At 45.2% G+C, this 23,044-nt stretch overlaps 1 protein-coding gene and 1 long non-coding RNA gene across 2 annotated transcripts in view; one reads left to right on the forward strand and one right to left on the reverse strand.

Annotated features, from left to right (window-relative positions):
* The window catches only part of LOC147573509 (uncharacterized), an 83,890-nt gene that overhangs the window by 37,967 nt on the left and 22,879 nt on the right, over positions 1–23,044 (reverse strand). The window lies entirely within an intron of this gene.
* HCCS (holocytochrome c synthase) lies at positions 59–11,566 on the forward strand. The gene is given in 5 exon segments (XM_086690861.1): positions 59–97; positions 10,566–10,985; positions 10,988–11,147; positions 11,150–11,244; positions 11,246–11,566. Coding segments are annotated over 5 exon segments (1,035 nt in total).

A 23,044-nucleotide genomic window follows, 5' to 3' on the forward strand; every position in this document is an offset into this window, starting at 1 on the left:
TTACAAGCCCTTCTTTTTTAGAATTACATATTGAAATACTTACAGATGAAATTACACGATGTCTGAGATTGCTCCCAAATCATCCAGGGAGAAGAGGGTACAGATGAAACCAAACCGGCTGAAAGCTAATAGTTACTGAAATGTGGGGCTCATCCTATTTTCTTAACTTGTGTGTATGTGTGAAATCTCCCATGTTAAAGACAGACACAGAATAGGCATATGTACACTGAGCATCAGACACATCTTCACATTTTATACTTCTTATTAAAAAATATAGGGGCACTTGGGTGGCTCAGTCGGTTAAGCGGCCAACTTCGGCTCAGGTCATGATCTCGCGGTTCTTGGGTTCAAGCCCCGTGTCGGGCTCTGTGCTGACAGCTCAGAGCCTGGAGCCTGCTTTGGACTCTGTATTCCCTCTCTCGCTCTCTCAAAAATAAATAAACATTAAAAAAATAATGCTTGGAGGGGGCACCTCAATGGCTCAGTCAGTTAAGTGTCCTACTCTTGATTTCTGTTCAGGTCATGATCTCACGGTTTGTGGGTTCGAGCCCAAACAGCGGGCAGCTGTCAGTGCAGAGCCTGCTTGGGATTCTCTCTCTTCTTCTCTCTCTGCCCCTTAGCTGCTCATGTTCTGTATCTCCCTCTCTCAAAATAAATTAATAAACATGAAAAAAGTTTTTTTAAATATAATGCTCGAGGGGCTCCTGGGTGGTTCAGTCAGTTAAGCATCCGAATCTTGATTTCCATTTTGGCTCAGGTCATGATCCCAGGGTCATGGAATTGAGCCCTGTGTTGGGCTCTGCACTGAATGTGGAGCCTGCTTAAGATTCTTTCTCTCTCCCTCTGCCCCCGTCTCTCACTTGCACTATCTCCAAAATTTAAAAAAACAATAATAATAATAATAGGGGCACCTGGGTGGCTCAGTTGGTTGAATGTCCAAGTCTTGATTTTGGTCAGATTCTTGGGATCAAGCCCCACGTCAGGCTCTGCACTGTCACACGTCAGGCTCTGCACTGACAGTGCAGAGCCTGCTTGGGATTCTCTCTCTCCCTCTCTCTCTCTCTCTCTGCCTCTCCCCTGCTTGCAGGCATGCTCTCTCTCTCTTTCTAAATAAATAAATAAATAAATAAATAAATAAATAAATAAATAAATAAATAAATGCTGAGTTTTAAGATAAAGCCCTAATTGGGGCAGATTCTCCCCTTCTGAGGGATTTGCACATAAATTTCTGAACTGAAGGCTTGAAGTGTGGGCTTCACTGGCAGTACTCTGGCTCTTGGATAATGTGGAACAGAGACCAAAGCTCCAAGGAGCCTCCTGAAATAGCCCAAGTCCCCCCACCTCACCCCTACCCCTAGGGTCCAGCTCGATTCACTTGTCTGCCCGGCTGGCTGTGTAGGGCCAGTATGCCTCTCTGGGTGAGGAGAGGAAAAAGAAGAAATAGGAGAGGGTGAGGGGCAAAATTTGGGAGCAAGAACCAGGGTGCAACAGTGCATACAGTAGGCACTTAATAAATGTTTTGCCAGAGGGGATGGGAACCCAAAGCGCAGATACTGAAGAAAGGCAGTAACATTCTCCCAGAGGTGAAAGAAGAGGTCTGTCAAGAAAAGCCATAAAAAAAAATCTACATCATTTCTATCAAAAAGCCAAGGGTTCCCTGGCAGGAGTGAGTGTCAGTAATCCAAATACACTGTCACTTCTCTGAGTGAATTTTCCTTAAAGGAATTTCTGGGGCTCTTGTCTAAACTCATTTCTCATTGTTTACCTTTCAGATTTTCCATATTATTTTTCTACCGCATTTATTTGTTGACTTGCACGGTGTGGCCACAGCAAACTACCCAATGTCATAAATATGCACAAGGCAGCCACAATCATATTGAAGGAATTTAAGAAACGAAATAAAAAATCAAAAATGTGACTTCTTAGACATCAATGCATCGCAGACACGGCACAATTCCGAACGAATTGCTTCAGCTGAATTTAGACACTCAATTGGGCACTCAATTATCCTGAAGCTTTATTGATGCCCTATTAGAAGTGGCCCCACCCCTTAGAATCAAATGGAAGGGAGGCAGGTATCATTCCACCCACCGTGCACGGCCCCTCCCCTACTGTGTACAAGCACGTTCCCCCTGACAGCCTCCCAAATCTGAATTTTAAATGTGCATTTTCTTCCAGGACTCCAAGCACACAACCACTCTGTGGCCCTGCTCTAAGGATGTCAACCTTCAGCAGCCTCGAACTCTCAGACCTTGCAGGGGTCACCCTTGAGCTGCTCTGTTAAGTGGCTGCAGGTGGGGTCCGACTGATGGGAGTCAGGAGGCATCCACGCCCCCTCCGCGTTAATAACTCCAGATCTCAGGCAGCCGGCAGCAGGTCCCTGCCCAGGTACCACATTATACGATAATTATGCTCAGATTAGTTTTTCATACCCTTTGGACAGAGACATGCTAATTTGGATTCTCAGACATTAAAATCTTATAAAGTTCACTAGTGATTTTAAGTCCCATTTCCTAATTCCAGCTCACTGATGGAGAGAAAAAGATGTGGCTATTGGCTTCCTATCAAGAGCTGATCCCTCAAGTGAGTTTAATCAGAAGCTCCTTGGAGGGGTGAGGATGTCGTGTCTCACACCGGATTGAACACCTTATTTTAAAATGTCTGTAACCTACTTACTGTCTGGCCACCTGCTCAACAGGCTTCACCTTCACAGCCCCACGTACAACATAAGCAGCAAGGACAGGAGAGCAATCAGCCGCCTCCGTGAATCATTTTTTTTCCAAACTCATCACCATCAGAAACTGAACAGGACTGTCAAAAGTACCCCTGAATAACCTGCACAACTAGGGAAACATCAGCCACTGCTCTTTGTCCAGAGGAGCTGTAAACTTCTCAGCCCCTAGAGGCAATACCAGCTTCTCCTATCGCCAGCTGCTCAGCCTCTCTGGACTCCACTTCCTCCTCTGTAAAATGGGACTGTGATAGGATTAAGGAAATAAAGGCTCCGGAAGCACACCACACAGAAGGCCCACAGAGCCTTCAATAAACGTTAGGTATCTTCTATGAATATACAAACAGGAAAAAAAATGTGTATTGAATCATTCTAGACTGGTAAAGTATATATATATGTATATATATGTGCATATATATATGTACATATACACACATATACATACATATACGTATATACATATGTATATATACGTATATATGTATATATAAAGTATATATGTATACATATACACATATATATAAGTACATGCACACATATATAAGTATATATACATACATATATATATAATATGTATGAATATATTATGTAATACTATATATTATAAATGTATGGAATATGCTTCTTTTTTTTAAGTTTATTTATGTTTATTTTCAGTTAGAGAGAGAGGGTAAGGGGCAGACAGGAAGAGAGAATTCCAAGCAGGCTCCACACTGTCAGAGCAGAGCCCGATGTGGGGCTCGAACCCACGAACCGTGAGATCATGACCTTAGCCAAAATCAAGAGTCAGATACTCAACCCACTAATCCACCCAGGTGCTCCTCTGAACAGATATTTTAAAGACACTTGAGGAAAACAAAGAAGTTAGGAATGCAGGAAGGGAGTGGAGAGGGCACGGAGGATGCTGTCAGGGGCGTCCCAACACAGATGCCCAGGACTAAGAAGCTGGAAGGAACAGATCACAGATGGTAGAATCTTCAGGACTTGTTTCGTGATCAGGAAAAAGGAAGGAGGGAAAGGAACCTAGGATACACCGGCCCCCCACATCATGTCTGGGGAAAGGTAGATGTGATACTGTGATTTGTAATAAGGAAAACATACTGGTCTTCTTCCCTTTTCTGCCTCAGAGCTCCTAAAATTCTTAGAATTTCCTAAGTGCTGAGAGAAATAAAGGTGTCTTTATTATGCTAATGAGGCAATTTGGGGGAAACACCTGAGGCTGGAAGCTGGTTGCCAAGGGAACCACTCTGGTGAGAGGGTTGGAACTTTCAGCCCCACCCTCTGACCTTCCAGGAGAGGAAGGGGCGGGGCTGGGTGTTGAATCAATACCCAATGGTCAATGATTTCACCAATCTTGCCTATGTAATGAAGCCTCCATAAAAACCCTAAAAGGATGGGGTTCAGGAAGCTTCTGTGTTGGTGAACAAGTGGAGATTTGGGGAGAGCGGCACACCCATCCCCATACCTTGCCCTATGCGTCTCCTCCATCTGGCTGTTCCTGAGTTCTATCCTTTTATCATAAACTGGTAATCCGTTAAGTAAAATGCTTCTCTGCATTCCGTGAGCCACTCTGGTAAGTTAATCAAACCCAAGGAGGGGGGGCGTGGGACCTCTGATCTACAGCCAGTCAGAAGCACAGGTGACACCCTGAACTCTCGATTGTGTCTGAAGGAGTCAGGAGGCAGTCTTGTGGGACTGAGCCCTTAACCTGTGGGGTCTGATGCTGTGTCCAGGTAGACAGTGTCTGAATGGAGTTGAATTTTAGGACACTCAGCTGGTGTCAAAGAATTGCTTGGTGGTGTGGACAAAAACGCAATCAGAACCAAGAATCGGGGCAGGTAAGGAATGTGGTTTTAGACTTGAAGGCTTTGAGACACCTGCAGAAGATCCATGTAGAGAGAAGTCCCACAGGCAAGTGGATCTTCAGCTGGGAACCAGGAGCAAGACAGAGCTACAGGCACGGGTGTGGAAGCCATCAGCATCACAAGTGGTACGTCATAGGCGATACCCTGTGTTAGAGATGAGATTTTCCAAGTCTGTTCAGGGAGAGAAGGCAGCTAAGAACAGAGCCAAGGTGGGGGTTTCCACCTGGGCATCCAGGTGAAAGCAGGTTGAGAAGAGCCCACCAAGAGACAGAGAAGAAACAGTGAAGGAAGAGGCCCTAAGGTTGCAGAACAGAAAGTGGAGACAGTGGTCAGCGGACTCACAGATCTCAGGTGTCGGGCAAGGTGAGAAAGGTGGGGACCTCAGCCTGAGCCATTTCTCAAGAACAAACCCAGGAATCATCCTTAGTTCCTCCTTATCCTTCACACCCCACATTGTCACACTGAATCCATCATTGGTTTTATTTCCAAAATGTAACTCAAAGTCATCTATTTCTCCTATTATCCTGATCCTGGACACCCTGGACTTAGCTCCCTAGAAGATACTCTATAGCCAATATCAAATGGGAAATTGATTTGAATTCTGTGAATAGATTTCTGACTATGTGAATTGTTTTCATGTCATTGAACCTAAGGAGAAATTATGATCGTTTCCTAAATGCTCAAAAGATACATTCAATGAATGCCATTCTTAATAAACACTGAAACAAGGGGATATCCATCTACTTCCAAAGTGATTTTTTTAAAATCTCAACCCAAAGCCAACCCAAGTATCAACATAGTGCGGATGCACTGAGAACATTCCCACTAGAATCATGAAGAATATACCATCACTGCTGTCACATAGCATTGTCTTGGCAGTACTAGCCAATGCAGTTAGTTAAGAGAAAGAAATCTGAAGCATAAAAGTTAGAAAGGAAGATGTATACTATCACTATTTGTAGATGGTATAATTGGAAATTTCAAGGGAATTCATTGAAAACTATAAGAATTCAATAAGCACCTACCAGCTATGCGAGAACGAGGTCATCTTAGACCATCCAGCCTCAGTGGAACACCAGATAACTACAACCACTTGAGTGACCCACAGAAGAACCACACAGGGGAGGCCAGCCCAGTTGCTAATCCACAGAATCATGAGCAAATAAAAGGTTGTTGTTCTAAGCCACCACGTTTGGGGGTAGTTCATTATAACTGATTCGCTGAGGAAGCCTGATATGATGGTCTGTTAACTATGCTTCTAGGCAACATTGCTTACGATAAGAATGATCCCTGGTGGGTAAACTGCATCTGGACTAGAAAGAACTATAAATGAACTACAGATTCCCAAGAGAAAGCCAGACCTTTAGACTTTTCAGAGTGGGTCCCACCAAAATTCCTATGCTGAAACTCCATGCCCAGTGTGACGGTATTTGGAGGTGGAGACTTTGCGAGGCTCCACCCTCATGAATAGGATTATGTAAGAAGAGACACCAAGCTCTCCCAGGCTCCCTCTCCCTCCCCCTCCCCTTCCCCTCCCCTTCGTTTTCTCCTTCTCCCTCCTCCTCTCCCTCCTATCCCCCTCCCGCTCTGGTTCTCTGTCCCTTTCTCTCCACCACTTGAGGACACAGCATGAAGGCAGTCATCTATAAACCAGGAAGAGGGGCCTCACGAGGCACCAGATCTGCCAGTGCCTTGATCCTGGCCTTCCAGCCTCTAGAATATGGGAAATAAACGTGTGTTGTTTAAGCCACCCCATCTATGAATATTCCATTAGAGCAGCAGGAACTGACTACAATAAGCAGTGAACCTTGTATCTCAGTACTTCAGTTACAGGGCACCAAAGGTGGATTGTGACTCAGAGAGAAGAGGAACGAACATCACCTAAAGATGGGTACATGAGGGATAGTTGCTGGGTGACTGTGGTTCTGTTCCTCTTTGAGACTTAAGTGTAGGGAAAGGAAATGCACATGGATGCCAAGATGACAAAGAGGCGGAACGTGCTGGATATTCTCAACTTGAAACTACCAGTCTGGTCCAAGGCTGGGAAACCAGTTTCCTGCATGCCCCAGGGTTAAAGGTGGCCAAGAGAGGTTCGAAAGGACGGAAGTGAAGCAGACGCCATTTCCCTTGAAAGGTGTCGTTGGTGAAACACTTGCCGGTTTCGGGCACCACTGCAGAGTGCTGGGCTACAGTGGCCGCACAGCCTGGCTCTCTCAGACCTCCTCCTTCACGCACCCAGCTCCAAGCACTTTCCCGCAGGCTCTGATCCCCCGGCTGCACCAGCGTTTCTGCCTGTCGCCATTAGAGGCTTTTAACACCTCTGGCCCAGGCCTTTATCTCCCCACACATTTGAGGAAGTTCTAATTCCTCTAATAAACTCCTCGTTCCCATAAAATATAATCAGGTAACAAAGAGGCAAAAGATGCGAGCAAACAGCTCACAGAAAAGGTACTGCAAGTGCTTCTTCCACACAGGACACGATGCTCAACCTTACAGCAAGGCAAATGAACGTTTCCCTGAGATACATTTTTCCTCCATCCAACTGGCCAAACTCCACAGCTTTGGCAGCACGTGCTGTTGACAAGGCTGCAGGGAAGGCAATTTTCTGCACTGGGGGTGGAACCATACGTGAAGGAGCGCCGTGTCTCCGTTAGCGATGGCCACCAAAGTTGTAAAAGCACATCCTTTGCCAGTTCCCATCTGATTGTTTCCTTCTGCGGATATTTGTGCCAGCAAGTGTGTGTGAAAAGGTGTCCGTGCACCGGTGCTGACTGTAGTATTGTTTGAAATGGCACAAGACAAGAAGCCATCTAGAGTCGGTCAAGAGCGAAACAGATGATGGTATGTTCGTACAGTGGATGCTACGCAGCTACAGTAAAAGATGCAGATGACAAAGCTCTCTATTTACACGGAATGATATCTAAGGTCTAAACAAATTTTTTTTAATGTTTATTTATTTTTGAGAGCGAGAGACAGAGATAGAGCGCAAGTGGGGGAGGGGCAGAGAGAGAGGGAGACACAGAATCCGAAGCAGGCTCCAGGCTCTGAGCTGTCGGCACAGAGCCCCATGTGGTGCTTGAACTCACAAACCCCGTGAGATCACGACCTGAGCCAAAGTCAGATGTTTAACTGACTGAGCCACTCAGGTGACCCAATATCTAAGATACTGTTAGGTGAGGGGTAAGATCCAGAACTATAGGTAGAACGAGCTATCCTGAACAGCAAAGGAAGAAAAGCAAAATTTATGTTTCGTATTTATGTATACCCAATCTCTAAAAGGGTCCATAAGAAACCAAAGGCAGAGGGGCAACTGAGGCAGAAACAGAGGAGTTGGGGGTAAGGATGGAAGGAAATTTCTCTATGTACCTTTTTGTAAATCAGGTGAGCATATTTTTGCCCTAAAATTTAACATGCCTAGAGACGCCTGAGTGGCTCAGTCAGGTAAGCATCCAGCTACGGCTCAGGTCATGATCGCAGGGTTCGTGGGTTTGAGCCCTGTGTTGGGCTCTCTGCTGACAGTGCAGACCCTGCGTCGGATCCTGTCTCCTGCTCTCTCTGCTGCCCTCTCTCTCTCTCTCAAAAATAAAGTTACAAAAATTTTTTTTTTAATTTAACATGCCTAAAAATTTGTTCATTTAAGAAAAATAAGAATGAATTGCAATCCTATTGACATTAGTTTAAAAATGTGATTGCACCTAAATTCATTCTTTTTTTTTTTTTTTCAACGTTTATTTATTTTTGGGACAGAGAGAGACAGAGCATGAACAGGGGAGGGGCAGAGAGAGAGGGAGACACAGAATCAGAAACAGGCTCCAGGCTCCAAGCCATCAGCCCAGAGCCTGACGCGGGGCTCGAACTCACGGACCGTGAGATCGTGACCTGGCTGAAGTCGGACGCTTAACCGACTGCGCCACCCAGGCGCCCCTAAATTCATTCTTTTTTTAAAAATTTTTTTACATTTATTTATTTTTGAGAGAGCACAAGTGGGGGAGGGGCAGAGAGAGAGAAGGAGACACAGAATCTGAAGCAGCACAGAGCCCGACGCGGGGCTCAAACTCACAAACTGTGAGATCATGACCCGAGCTGCAGTCGGTCGCTTAACCGACTGAGCCACCCAGGCGCCACGAAATTCATTCTTTTTACTTAAAACTCATCTAACATAGAATCCCATTGATTCGGCTCACTTTTCTCCCTCAATCTTTACTTTTAACCATCTTCAAACGTTCAGAAAATTGAAATAATAGTATCATGATCAGCCACATATCCTTCGCTTAGGTTCACCACTTGTTAATGTTTCACATTTGCTTCATCACTCTCTCTGTGTTTGTACACATGTGCACACAAGCACCCACACATTTTTAGGGAGGCTAAAGTATCCAATATGAGTTGCAGACATCCACGACCCTTTACTCCTAAGGACTTCAGCCTGTGAATCCTAAGAACAAAGGACAGTAGAGTATCTGACTTTTGATTTCGGCTCCGGTCATGATCCCAGGCTCATAGGATCAAGCCCTGCTTCAGGCCTCATGCTGGCTCTGGCTGTGGAGCCTCCTTGGGATTCTCTCTCTCCCTTTCTCTTTCTCTCTCTCTCTCTCTCTCCCTCTCTAAACTCAGTGGTTTAGCATCCACCAGTAAGTTTTCTATGAATCAATTATGACAAAAACTTGTTGCAAAAGAGTGATTTTCTAGTTTTACCATTTCTTCTACATTTATTCATTGTCATTCATTTTAGGGGCATGAGGATCAGTATTAGTACGACTCAAACTATTTTTCATCCAATATGTTACAACCCCCAGATCTGCCCAGTGGGGATGTCTCCAAAGCTAGTTCCTGTGTCCTTTTGCCATGTTCCCATCAATCCTGGGGCATGTCCTTGCATTTGGGAACAAGGCATTCCAGGTTTTGTTTGTACCTTTTCTGCTCCAGAACTGGAATCCACTATTTTCCAAGTAGCCTTGTTTCCTTTAGGTAGGGAATGGTATTTAGAGACCACAATCTGGGTGCTAGGGTTTTCACTGCTTTCCGGCCCCTCTTACTTACTCTGGTGAAGAACTGGTCTTTGCTGTTTTACCTCTCTACCCCTTCTCTACCCCACCCTCATTTTCTTTTCCCCTTTCTCTGGCATCAGTTCCTTGACGAAACGTCGGAAGCTCGAAAAACTAGCAGCTGCGAACATAAATGGTACAATATTTGAACAGAGACAACCTCTTCATTTTTTTTCCCCAGTGTGTCCCCATCAAACTGAGGGGGTTACAGCTGAGCTATTTTAAGGACTATCTGTAAGATAAGCAGCCTCTGGCAGCCGTTTCCCATTCAGATCTTTTTCTGCGTGGGGGGTAAAGAAGTGGAGAAATTTCACCTAATACAAATATGATTTGAATTTTAAAAGTCTATGTCTAATTACTACTTATGACTATAATAAAAATTGATTTTATACACTGTAATTTTGTGGTTTGAATATGTAATCAGAAATGTGAAGCTCGATGCCTTTGATTTTAATTTCCATAACCGATGCCTCTCAGTTCGCATATTTCAATGGTTTCTGGGCTGAAATACCTTTTTCCAATTAGCAATCAAGATGTGCACAGTAGTTCAAGACCTTCTCAGGGTTTGGACCACCCTGCATAATGCATTTTATTCTACATCATGATTATGCTTGGCCCTCTACTGAACTGGTCATTACCTTGACCACAGAAAGACATCCCCCAGGGAATTCATTCTTGAATTCTTAAGCGGCCTAAGATTTGCATCTCTCTGGCAAGTAAACAGGTCAAATTGAACCATCAATGAGCCAACATTTTCAGAAAACAAAAAAACGAATTACAGTTTGCCACAACTGGAGCGGTGCGCCAGTGTTTCCATAAAAGGTTCTTCACTCATGAAGAGTCCGGGGACACCACAGAAATCATGACACAGGACCAAGGACAAGCCATGCGGTCCCTCTCCTGTGAAAACTAAACTCTGGAGAGGTGTACTCGAGCGCCAGCGGTGACTGCGACAATGGTGACCGAGAGAGAAGGCGGTTAGAGGCTCCCGACAGCGGCCCAGGACAGGAGTCAGAATTGTTTGGATCCAGCGTCACGGTTCCAATCGTGGATTTGTCTGCATCTACCCCCACTGTTATAGTTCAGACCTCACATGCTTCAGATCATCGGATGGCATCCCCACCATCAGGATGTCCCATGCATGAAGGGAAAATGAAAGGTTGTCCAGTGCAGAGCATGTGACCCATCTTGTGAGAACAAAATGAGCCCTGTGCCTGCTCGCCAGGGCAGGATCGCATGTGTGAGTCCATGGGATGTCCTGTTACGGCCGCTGTGGCCGAGAATAAGGAGCACCTAGATTCTCATCTGATGCCACCACCTGATGGGACGCTGCCCCCCGCCCCCCCCACACCGATCAGCCATTTGCACTGTTTACTGTGAGAGAGGACTCATCCATTCCAAGAGCAGATTCGGAGAATAAGTGGGTTTATCCTTCAGAACAGATGCTCTGGAATGCGATGGTACGGGAAGGGTGCAAATGGAAGGATGAGGATGTTAGTCAGAAAGATAGCATAATATCATCAGAATTCACAATCAGAATAACGAGCAAGCCCGGAAGGAAATCCGGAAGTAGGAAGCCATTCATGCCGCCGAACATCCTTCGTGCTCCATCACTCATCCGGTTCGGAGGTAAAGAGAAAGAGTATTCACCAAGGGCAAGAATTCATTCCTGGATGGGGTACAAGTTGCCTTTTGACAGGCACGATTGGGTCATCCACCCTTGTGGGCCAGAAGTCAGATAGGTCATCAGCTACTGCGATGGCGGTGAGGTCAAACAGGACTGCCAGTTCACCACCCTGGACGCCCGGCCCGCTCTGGACCCTCTCTCGTGAGTGTGGGACAGAATGGAGGCTGCATGGCGGCACTGGACCTCAGAGCCACCGCCTTGTTGGAGATGGGAAGATAGAAACAACTTTTGTTTCTGAGCAATACATTAAACCATTTTCCCCAAACTTGAATTGCTCTCATGACGTAGTGGGAATGTCAAGTGGGTAATGACACCTTACGCTTCACTTAGTGAGGGTACCGTGCACGGCGCTCTTTGTTTTTTTGCCTTGCAGTTCGTAGCAGATTGTTATAGGTTTTCGTCCCACTTGGCTTACGTGGGAAGCAATCCCTTGGTTTCTCCTGCAGCTGCAGTATTGCCTACGTATTTAATCTAGAAAAGCGAGCAACTTCTGAAAAAGAATTTTTCTTATAATGTGAAGAAATCTAAGAAATAATAATAAGAAAGACTTAGAAATGATTCCTCACTCTTTCTTATGAATACTTGAGATATAGACCTGAAGGCCCATGTGATGCTGAAGAGGTATTATCTGGCCAAATATTTGAACTAATACTATTCATTATAAATAAGTGGTTCTGCTTTTGAAAAAGTCACCAGCATTCCATTGTCCACACAATAGAGTAGCTCACCCTTAAGAATCCCTACTATTCTGGTATGTAACTGTGCTCCCAACAAGGTCTCGTTGCCTGTAGCATTTGCCAAGTTATCCCACCTCTAAGTCCCATTCCTTCTCCTGCCTGAAGCCCTCCCTCCAGTCAACCTAACCCGAACCTTGGCACAAGTCACAGCACAGGATGGTCCCTCTCAAAAGCACAATTTTATTTTGTTGAGTGTTAGAAGTCACAAGAAGAGTATTTTTCCCAGATACAGAATGTTTGCATCAACTGACTGTCTCAATGAGGATTTTTTTAAGGCAGCTCTAAGTTTGACATTGAAATTCTTTCTACCAGTCATTCATGAACTGTTTTTTCTACTTAGAGCAGTATGTTACAAATGACTGTTGGGTCCATTCCTTCCTTCCCTCCCTCCCTCCCTCCCTCCTTTTCTTTCTTTTCAAAGAGTGTGTGCATGAGCAGGGGGGAAGCAGAGGGAGGGAGACAGAGAATCCCAAGCAGGCTCCTCAATGTCAGCATGGAGCCCAATGTGGGGCTCGATCCCATGAACCAGGAGATCATGACCTGGGCTAAAACCAAGAGTCGGATGCCCAACCGAGCCACCCAGCTTATCTCTTTGGAAATAAGCCATCCTATTACACTGGTTGTGATCACTGTTTTTAAAAAAAAATTTTTTTAATGTTTATTTTTGAGACAGAGAGAGACAGAGCGCGAGTGGGGGAGGGGCAGAGAGAGAGGGAGACACAGAAACTGACACAGGCTTCAGGCTCTGAGCTGTCAGCACAGAGCCCGACGCGGGGCTCGAACCCACGAACCGTGAGATCATGCCTTGAGCCGAAGTCGGATGCTTAATCGACTAAGCCACCCAGGTGCCCCGGTTGTGATCACTGTTAAGAGTATAAAACACACGTACCTCCCCTCTACTCTAGAGATCCTCCTCCATCCCCAAATGGAAACCATTTCTTGATTTCTTTTAGCTCCTCCTCACTTACTCGACATAATGCATCCCAAGAGTCCTGTAGGAAAGTGCCAGGATACACTAGACAAGTAGATATAGGATATTTGAAAAATACAAAGTGATAAATCTATCAATTTCCTTATCTCTTCAACAACAACAAAAGACCCACAATCTTTTCAAAAGTCCATGGTAATAGACAAAAAATAACCATATCCTGGGGTGCCTGGGTGGCGCAGTCGGTTAAGCGCCCGACTTCAGCCAGGTCACGATCTCGCGGTCCGTGAGTTCGAGCCCTGCGTCAGGCTCTGGGCTGATGGCTCAGAGCCTGGAGCCTGTTTCCAATTCTGTGTCTCCCTCTCTCTCTGCCCCTCCCCCGTTCATGCTCTGTCTCTCTCTGTCCCAAAAATAAATAAACGTTGAAAAAAAAAAATAACCATATACTATGCTACCAAAAACAAAAACACCTAAATTAATTCCCCCAAATAACAGGGCTCATGCTTTTACCACTATGAAAAAAAAATAGCAAAATGATTAGTTAAACCAACAAAAATACCAGTAACCTGTAAACATACAGTCACTTCCCTGGTCCAACTGGAAATCAACAAAAGTCACCAGCTATAAAGAGAGGACAGTAAGAGCATTATATGTCAAAATTTGGGAACACAGGTATACTTCGAAAAAAATAGCTGTCCAGACTAAAAGCAAAGCCACAATATTTTATACCTCCTTCCATAAAGAGGTAGTGTTCATTTGCTCAGCTCTTAATACCTGGGCTGTCCTCCAACTTACTTTGGCTAATAGAATGTGTGGGAGGGACATTGTGTGATTCTTGAGCACAGCAATTTCGATATTTGTTCTCCTGGAAGGTAGTTTCTTTTTTTTTTATTTTTTTTAAATTTTTTTTTTTCAACGTTTATTTATTTTTGGGACAGAGAGAGACAGAGCATGAACGGGGGAGGGGCAGAGAGAGAGGGAGACACAGAATCGGAAACAGGCTCCAGGCTCTGAGCCATCAGCCCAGAGCCCGACGCGGGGCTCGAACTCACGGACCGCGAGATCGTGACCTGGCTGAAGTCGGACGCTTAACCGACTGCGCCACCCAGGCGCCCCCTGGAAGGTAGTTTCAACACTGCCACTTAAGAAACACAAGCCACTGGATGGGGCCACTGGAAAAGAACCGAGGGGCCAGCACTAACTGCCTGACACCTGCTGGCCATCAGCACACCTGACTCACCAGCTGAATACAGCCCCATAAATGATCTCAAGTGAAATCAGCAAAAGTACCAAGTAGTCAACCTAAAAAATTATAAGACATAATAAACTATTGAAAGTTTAAGCCATAAGTTTTACAGTAATAGTTAAACAAGTGAGAACTCTGTTTCTATTATAAATTATGGAGATTCCAAGAATTACGGTGGACATCTGCTGCTTTGGCCAATAACCCAAGTTGGTCTAACCAGTGAATCCTGAAACTTTTCTGGACACTTCCTAGCATCTGGCTTTACCTCAGGGCAAGAGGGCTGCAGCAGGTGCAGCCCTCCCAAGTTCAGGAAAGCCTCACCTTTCCTCCTTGGCCCCAGGAGGGTTCCTGTGGCCTGGACACCTGCAGGCTAGCTCAGTCCTAGGCTCTGTGCACTCCTGGAGTTGAGGGTGCAGTTCTTAGTTCACAGCCCATCAAGTAGTTGACCTTAATAGTGAAATAGTCAGGCTAAATAAATAAATAAGAACAGTTATTTTACTAGCAAAAAAAAAAAAAATGGGTTTATTTGGGAATAACAGAATCTGTAAGAGATGCCATGTACGTCTTTCCCTGATGGGACCTGTAATTGATCATTCTTTCCTGTTGAGGATTTTTCTGTAGGGCTCTATAATTGACAATTCTTCCTGTAATTGATGTCGTGGTAAGGCTCCCCCTCCCAGCCTCGCTGCTCCATTTTACTGAGTTTTAGGTCTATACATTTTCACCACGTATTATTATCTATATGATCTTACTACCTGGAAAACACTTTGTTGGTTTTCCAGGCAACAAGGAGGTCCCTTTCAACGCGTCCCTGACTTTTACCTCTCTGGGGGCTGGGACACGGGACTTACATGGTGGATGTCATCACTCCACTTCTGGTAAGACAATTCCTAGACAAATAACTGCTATCTCTAAAATGCGGATGTACCGGGAAAAATACTTTTGTCTTTTTCTTTTCTTTTTCCTTCCAAAAAGGATGTTTATGTAGCTACCAAGCAGCCAAATAATACTGCCTCTCTCTGGGTTTCCTCCCTGTCTGAGTCTCCTTACAGACAAGCCTGTGCCCCATATGGCTGAAGGCTCCTCAAAGAGCAAGAAGATGGTCCCCCTGTGTGCAGCAGGGCTGTCGGAGGGGGGCACCCACTCACCTGCCCAGCCTCTGCTTCCCCGACCACAGCAGAAGCCTGGAGAAGAAGAAAAACTGGAAGGAGCCATAATTCTGAGGGCAACTCAGAAACAAGAGTTTGGCCAGAGAAGGTTAGCCCTGATGTTAAAGAGAGACCTTTGGGGGCACCAGGGTGGCTCAGTCAGTTAAGCGTCCAACTTCGGCTCAGGTCATGATCTCTTGGTTTCTGGGTTCCAGTCTTGCGTTGGGCTCTGTGCTGACAGCTCAGAGTCTGGAGCCGCTTAGGATTCTGTGTCTCCCTCTTCTCTGCCCCTCCCCAGCTTGTTCTCCCTCTCTCTCTCTCAATAACAAATAAATTTTTAAAAATTATTTAAACAAAGACAGACCTTTGGACATTTCTGTGTGTTAAGGTCTCTAGCCTCTCCTGCCTGTTCCTGCAGAGAACTGCGGATGCTGAGCCCAGGACAGAATCGGGGTGGCACCCACAGAGCCTGGCTCCCCAACTTGGTGAGCTGGGGTTCCCACTGGAGGGAGGGGGCATTGTGCAAAACCTCTGACCCCCACTTGGCGGAGGGAGGGCTGAACATGGAAAACTGAGCACCACCCACATTCTGGAGATTCTGTCCGCAGAGCGTTTGTTAACCCCAGTTCATTTGAGAGGTCTGGATTAACCACTGGACATTTCGGATCTTATGACTTGGGAGAGTAACAGGTGCTACATAAAACTTAATGTGCTTTCTCCCCCCCCCACCCCAACGTTTGTTTGTTTGTTTGTTTGTAGAACAAGTGGGGGAGGGGCAGAGAGAGAGGGAGAGAGAGAGAATCCCAAGCAGGTTTCACGCTTCAGTGCAGAGCCTGAGGCAGGGCTCAAACCCATGAACCTTGAGATCATGACCTGAGCCGAAATCAAAAGTCAGACACTTAACCGCCTGAGCCACCCAGGTGCCCCCCAATATGCTGTCTACTGTGCCAATGCCTCTGTTACAAAATTAATCCCATAAATGGCTGGTAAAGACAAGTGCTGAGCGTGTCTTCCAGGTAAGTGACACCAGCGCCTTATGTCACTGTGCAACTTGGGGGGTGTCTGCTTGTTCCCAGTCCCCTCAGTCCACATCCCACCACTTCCAGCACCTGGCCAAGGGTCCCGGCCCCTTCCCTCTTCCAGGCCTTGCCAGGGTCCTAGACCACACACCTACGTGCCCTGGGCAGAGTCCAGGGAACCGCTAGGCATCGCCCCTGCCCAATACCATGTGACCCCTGGGGGGAAAGAGTCCTTACCACAGAGGAAACTAACTCCCAGTGGGGTCTCTGGCCTGGCATGCACTGAGCTCTCCTGTCCAGTAGCCAGAAAGCAGGAGAGCCAAGGATCTGAGACCTTTTGTCCCTCATTCAGCACTTGCTTCCCTGTCGTCAGTGGGTGGGAGGCGAAGGGAAGACAAGAGGGGGCCTCCAGGCAGAGGTGGACAGTGAGAAAGACTGTGGTGACTCCTCAGGCCCCACCCCTTTGGCCGTGTAACCTACCGCTTCCCTTTTCGGGGACCTGAAGACTAGGGCAGGCAGGAGACCCACACCAGACGTCACCTTTCTTGAGCACCTGGGCGTGGTGGATAAATAGGTAGCTTTCCAAACTGATACTCTTTTATTTTTATTATTTTTTATTTTTAGAGAGTGTGGGAGCAGAGCAGAGGGGCAGTGGAGGAGGGAGAGAGGGAGAGGGGGAGAGAGGGAGAGAGGGGGGGTGAGAGGGAGAGAGAGAGAGAGAGAGAGAGAGAGAGAGAGAGAGAGAGAGAAAGGATCTTAAGCAGGCTCCACACTCAGCACAGAACCCTACACGGGGCTCGATCCCATGACCCTGGGATCATGCCCTGAGCCGAAATCAAGAGTTGGATGCTCAACTGACTGAGTCGCCCAGGAGCCCTCTCTGATTTTTAAATAAAAAATACGAAATTTCTTAGAAACAGAAATAAGTTCATGTCTATTTCCAAACCACACAACTTCTTTGGAGGCTTATTATACCAATTAAAATGTGGATCATAAATAACTCATTTGTTTCCAGCGAAAGGGGCCCCATCTGGCATGATCCCAGATGAGTGCAGGCACCGTCCAGCTGGCCTCAGGGGGCTCTGCACCGACAGCTGCATAATGGGAGGCTGCCCCTGCATCAGGCGGATTCCCTCCACGACAGAAGCAATTTACATGTTGCCAGTAATGTGAAGAATTAAGTTCGCTGGCAGCACATTTCTGATGTGTTTCAGTGATATCTTCCCATTGCTTTTGGACTGGTACCTGGGAAGCTTCCTGGGCTATCTCCAACCCCTAATCAAGTTCTTATCCTGGGATGACTCTCCAGTGTCTTCAAGATGTTCTGAGAACACCAGCCCAGCATTCCAGGCACACAGAGCACTGACCTCCCTGCATATTGGAAACCATAACAAAGGGTAAACACATCCTGGAGCCTCCACTAAGGCAGACAGAAAGGGTTCCAGGTGATAGATGTGAACTATCGCTCCTGAAAGATTTTATCACATAACGTGTTCAAATGGTAGGATATCCAATGACCTCAGGCAAGGGCCAGAGAAAGCCCTCTGAAAGCTGGCTGTCCTGCTAGGCTGAGTTCCTGGAATAAGACTCGGAGCCTATCAGAAAAACACAGGATAAAGAAAAGTCTGTGCATATTTCCAGTGCTCTGGTTCAACTGAGAATATCCCGGTTTTTCTTTGTAATACTCCATTCACATTCATTTTGCTCAGAAACAGATAAAGGGACAGAAGAACTGGGTCCATCCAAGCATCTCTTGCCTTCAGGAAAGAGGAGAATGAAAAGAGAGAGGATCCACTTTCTTGGAAAGTCACTCTTTATAAGCAGTCTTACCGAACAAAATTCTTGAAATCAGAGAACGCGTCTGACACATGCATACACACAGGAGCAGAATTTAACTCGCTTTACAGACGTTATTGCCATCCACTACAGACGCCGTGCTTAATGGAAACCCACAAAGGTGAATACGACTCTCTGTTTTCTTACCGTCACCATGTCCCATTCTAGGACCTAACAACAAATAACCGGGAAACGATATTTTAAAATAGCATCAAAAATAATCTATAGTGACAGAAATCAGATCAAGATAACATAAAATACTTAGGAATGAAATTTGTGCTGGACACCTACATTGAAAACTGCAACATCTAAAGAAGATTGGAATACATGCAGAAATCCCTACCTCTAATGGATGGGGAGACCCGATATTTGTTAAGATGTCCATTCTGCCCAAATTGATTTACAGACTTATGCAATTCAAGTCAAAACCCCAACAGGGCCTTTATGTAGAAATTTATAAGCTGATTCAAAAATTTATGTGGATATTCAAAGGATCTAGAAGAGCCAAAATAATTTTGAAAAAGAACAAAGTTGGAGGATTTATGGAGGCATAAAGATAGATGTATAGATAAATGGAACATAACAGAAATCCAGACATAGACCCACATGATGTTGATAAAATTGGGTATCTGAAGCTCTATCCTTACCTCACATTGTCCATAAAAACTGACTTGAGGGGCGCCTGGGTGGCTCAGTCGGTTAAGCGGCCGACTTCGGCCCAGGTCACGATCCCGTGAGTTCGAGCCCCGCGTCGGGCTCGGTGCTGACGGCTCAGAGCCTGGAGCCTGTTTCAGATTCTGTGTCTCCCTCTCTCTGACCCTCCCCCGTTCATGCTCTGTCTCTCTCTGTCTCAAAAATAAATAAATGTTAAAAAAAAAAAAAAAACTGACTTGAAACGCATCAGAGACCTGCATGTAAAAGCTGAAACTAGAAAGTTTCTAGAAGAAAATACAGGAAGAACCTTTGGGACCATGGAGTAGGCAAAGATTTCTGATACACAGAAATCTCTCTGCCTGGAAACGGGCAAGCTTTACAAATCATGCCTTGATTTAATTTTTAAAATTGTCTAGACCAAACAAAGCGATGGGAAAAATGCTAATCATGCCATTTGAACTTAAAAGTGAGTAGTGTGTATAGCTGTTACATTGTGACTTGCACCACAAAATTGAGAAAGTAGTCTTCCAACATTCAGAACTTATAATCTGATTCGGCAAAGAAGTTGCTTATGTCATTGACAGACAAGCGATTTTTCCAACAAACGTTGTGTTTCCCTTTTGTCTTACTCCTTCTCAAAGTAAATGAAAGTAGCAACTACACCAGTTCCCTGCAACCACTGGTTGGCTAGAGATACAAGACTCTGGCAAAACTCAGTGAGAACAGTTTGTGATAATCAACTGAATACGTACAATTTACAATAAAGAATATCATACAGTTTATTACTATTTATCAATTATGTAACAAACATCCTCTATATCAGTAAAGTTTATACTTTTAGTATGTTCAATTGTTTATGTTAAATAAATAGATGTTAAAATAAAACATTTTTTCCCAGAGCCTGCTGTTAAATATTTACCAGTATACCACTGGACACAAGGCATATTTTAGGCGATGGAAGTGATCTATATATTGATTAGAGTGATGGTTTCATGGTAGATGCATTTGCCAAAACTCACCGAACCATGTATTTTAAATGTGTGCATTTTCAAACTGGTGCAGCCACTCTGGAAAACAGTATACAGTTTCCTCAAAAAGTTAAAGATGAAACTACCCTACGACCCAGCAATTGCACCTCTAGGTATTTACCCAAAGAATACAAAAACACTAATACGAAGGGATACATGTACCCCAATGTTTATACCAGCAGTGTCTACAATAGCGAAACTATGGAAACAGCTCAAGTGTTCACCGATAGATGAATGGATAAAGATGTGGTGTGTGTACAATGGAATATTATTCAGCCATAAAAGAGAATGAAATCTTGCCATTTGCAACGACATGGATGGAGCTAGACTGGATAACAGCAAGTGAAATAAGTCACAGAAAGACAAATACCATATGATTTATTTCAGTCATAGGTGGAATTTTTTTTTGAGAGAGAGAGCGTGCAACTAAGTGAGGGACAGAGAAAGAGGGAGGGAGAGAGAGGGAAGCGGGGCTCGTGCTCACCCAAAGTGGGGCTCCAGCTCACCCCAAGTGGGGCATGAGCTCACCCGATGTGGGACTCGAACTCATGAACCATGAGATCATGACCTGAGCCAAAGTCAGATGCTTAATGACTGAGCCACCCAGGCACCCACTCATATGTGAAATTTAAGAAACAAAACAAACAATCATGGGGAGGGTGGAAGCAAGAGAGAGGCAAACCAAGAAACGGACTCTTAACTATACAGGACTGATGGTTCCAACCAGAGAGGAGGTGGGTGCGGGGATGGGTAAATTAGGTGATAGGGATTAAGGAGTGCGCTTCTGTGATGAGCACCGGAGGGAAGTGTTGAATCACTGTATCGTACACCTGAAACTAATATCACACTCTGTTAACTAACAGCAATTTAAATAAAAACTAAAAAAAAAAAAAAAAAGTGTCCATTTTATTGTATGTAAATTGTACCTCAATAAATTTGATTCTTGAAAAGTAACACAAAATGAGGACTACCGACTGATAAACTCATGAACCTCAGCGAATTCCATAGTAGCTGGTCCTTGAGAAAACATTTCAGGGGTCATAACACACTTTATTTCTTAACTTGACGCCTAGAAGAGACAAAAATCAAGGGGCGCCTGGGTGGCTCAGTCGGTTTAGCGTCTGACTGCAGCTCAGGTCACGATCTCCTGGTTTGTGAGTTCGAACCCATTAGCTGGCTCTCTGCTATCAGCGCAGAGCCTGCTTCGGATCCTCTGTCCCCCTCTTTCTCCGCCTCTCCTCTGCTGGCACTCTCTTTCAAAAATAAACAAACATTTAGAAAAAAAAAAAAAAGAAGAGACAAGAGTCGGAAACTGCTCCTCCCACCACCTACTGGTCCCGAGGCCTACACGTTCCTGGGACCCTGGGTCGTTTGGTCCGGCCCAGCACACCTTTGCCTCATCCTCTGGAAATATCCAGGAACTCACTCGTCTATTAAAAGAAGACCAGAATAAAAAATAAAAAATAAAATAACACCTGAGAGGAATGCCTTTGCAGGAGCTGGGAGTAAAGGAAATGTGTGTGTTGCACTTTCCAAAGCCTCTTTTATCTGGGTCTTTATGAATCACCCACAGTGCGGCCCTTTGGTCCCAGCACATGGTGCAGGGGGTGAACAGGCACGAGCCCGTTCACCATGGAGGTGCCGTGGCCACCGCACGGACAGGAAAGCTGAGTCTGAAAGTCAAAGCCACAGATCTGGATGCTCTGTCTTCACGAAGTGAAACGTTCACAGTGTGTTTGTCAAGAGTCGGCTCACTGAAGCTTTCCTTTTTTCAACCAGATATTTCACTGCCCCCAACCCTCTGTCCTACATGTTTGTACATATGTGACCTATACGTCATATACATACGTATGTAAGCATACATATGATCCATATCATACGTGTAAGCATACGTATCAAGATAAATGCTTGTTGGGAAAGAAGACAAATTGGTTTGCCCACTGTCCCTGTGAATTAAAATCCTACACTCGTCCCCAGCAGCCCAAGCTGAGAGGCTTGAGGTTTAGTATCAGTTAATCAATCAGCAGGCATTTATAGAATACAGGCTACATGTTTATGATGCCTTCCTGGAAAGATGGGCATTTATGGCTTTGTGTTTCTTTAATTGACGCAGGTAATCCCAGCCTATTGTTTCCATCATATTTCTTTTCTAGACCCAGCAGAAGTACGGGCCTTGAAATTGTGGCTTTATTGCTATTAATACATACTGGCTAAGACTGGTTTATATATACATATATATACATTTTAATTATGGGCTGCTCTTTGGATTTTCACTGTGACACAATTCTATCACAAAGGAATCTTTATATTTTTAATTAATAGTAATGATTTAATATACAATTATGAATTTGGTGAATTTACAATAGCCAATTTTAGTAAATGCTCTGTTATGTAAGGAATAAGGGATAGATTTATCCTGAATAAAGCATTTTAATGCAAGCCCGGGAAGAAGCAGATGGGTGGACTGCTGGGAGACAAGTCAGTCCGGAAGTGACCCTGCTCTGTGGCATCACACAGGAGAGTGGGAGAGCCCAGCACAGAGCGTTGCTGCTCCTTATGGTTCAAAACCAGTCCTGCACAGTGTCCCATGTGTTCCCTGGGCCCGTAAACTCACACAGGCCCCAGACAAAGCCCAGGCTGTCCTATGGCCACCTGGATAGAGACGTGCACCCGGGGAGTCCACCTAGAACTACACGGAAAAATGCACCATCAGGGTATGGTGACAGGGCTTAGAGCTGTCTAGGTATCAGGCTGTGGCCATAGGGCTCGTTCAAAACAGCCACTGTTGGGGTGCCTGAGTGGCTCAGTCAGTGAAGCGTCGGACTTAGCTCGGTTCGTCATCTCGTGGTTCGTGAGTTTGAGCCCTTCATCCAGCTCTGTGCTGACAGCTTAGAGCCTGGAGCCTGCTTTGGATTCTGTGTCTCCCTCTCTCTGTCCCTCCCCCACTCGTGCTCTGTCTCTGTCTCTCTTTCTCTCTTACAAAAATAAACATTAAAAAAATAATAATAAAAAAAAAAAAACCAACCCAGCAACTGTTTCATGTCCCTGGCACTGTCTCCTCACTCTGTCCCACTGGAAGCTTCCAGATGGTTCGTTTGTTTATTCACAACGCACAGTCTT

This window comes from Puma concolor, chromosome E2 (genome assembly GCF_028749965.1).
Source record: "Puma concolor isolate L17-30 chromosome E2, mPumCon1.1.hap2, whole genome shotgun sequence".
NCBI classification, from domain to species: domain Eukaryota; kingdom Metazoa; phylum Chordata; class Mammalia; order Carnivora; family Felidae; genus Puma; species Puma concolor.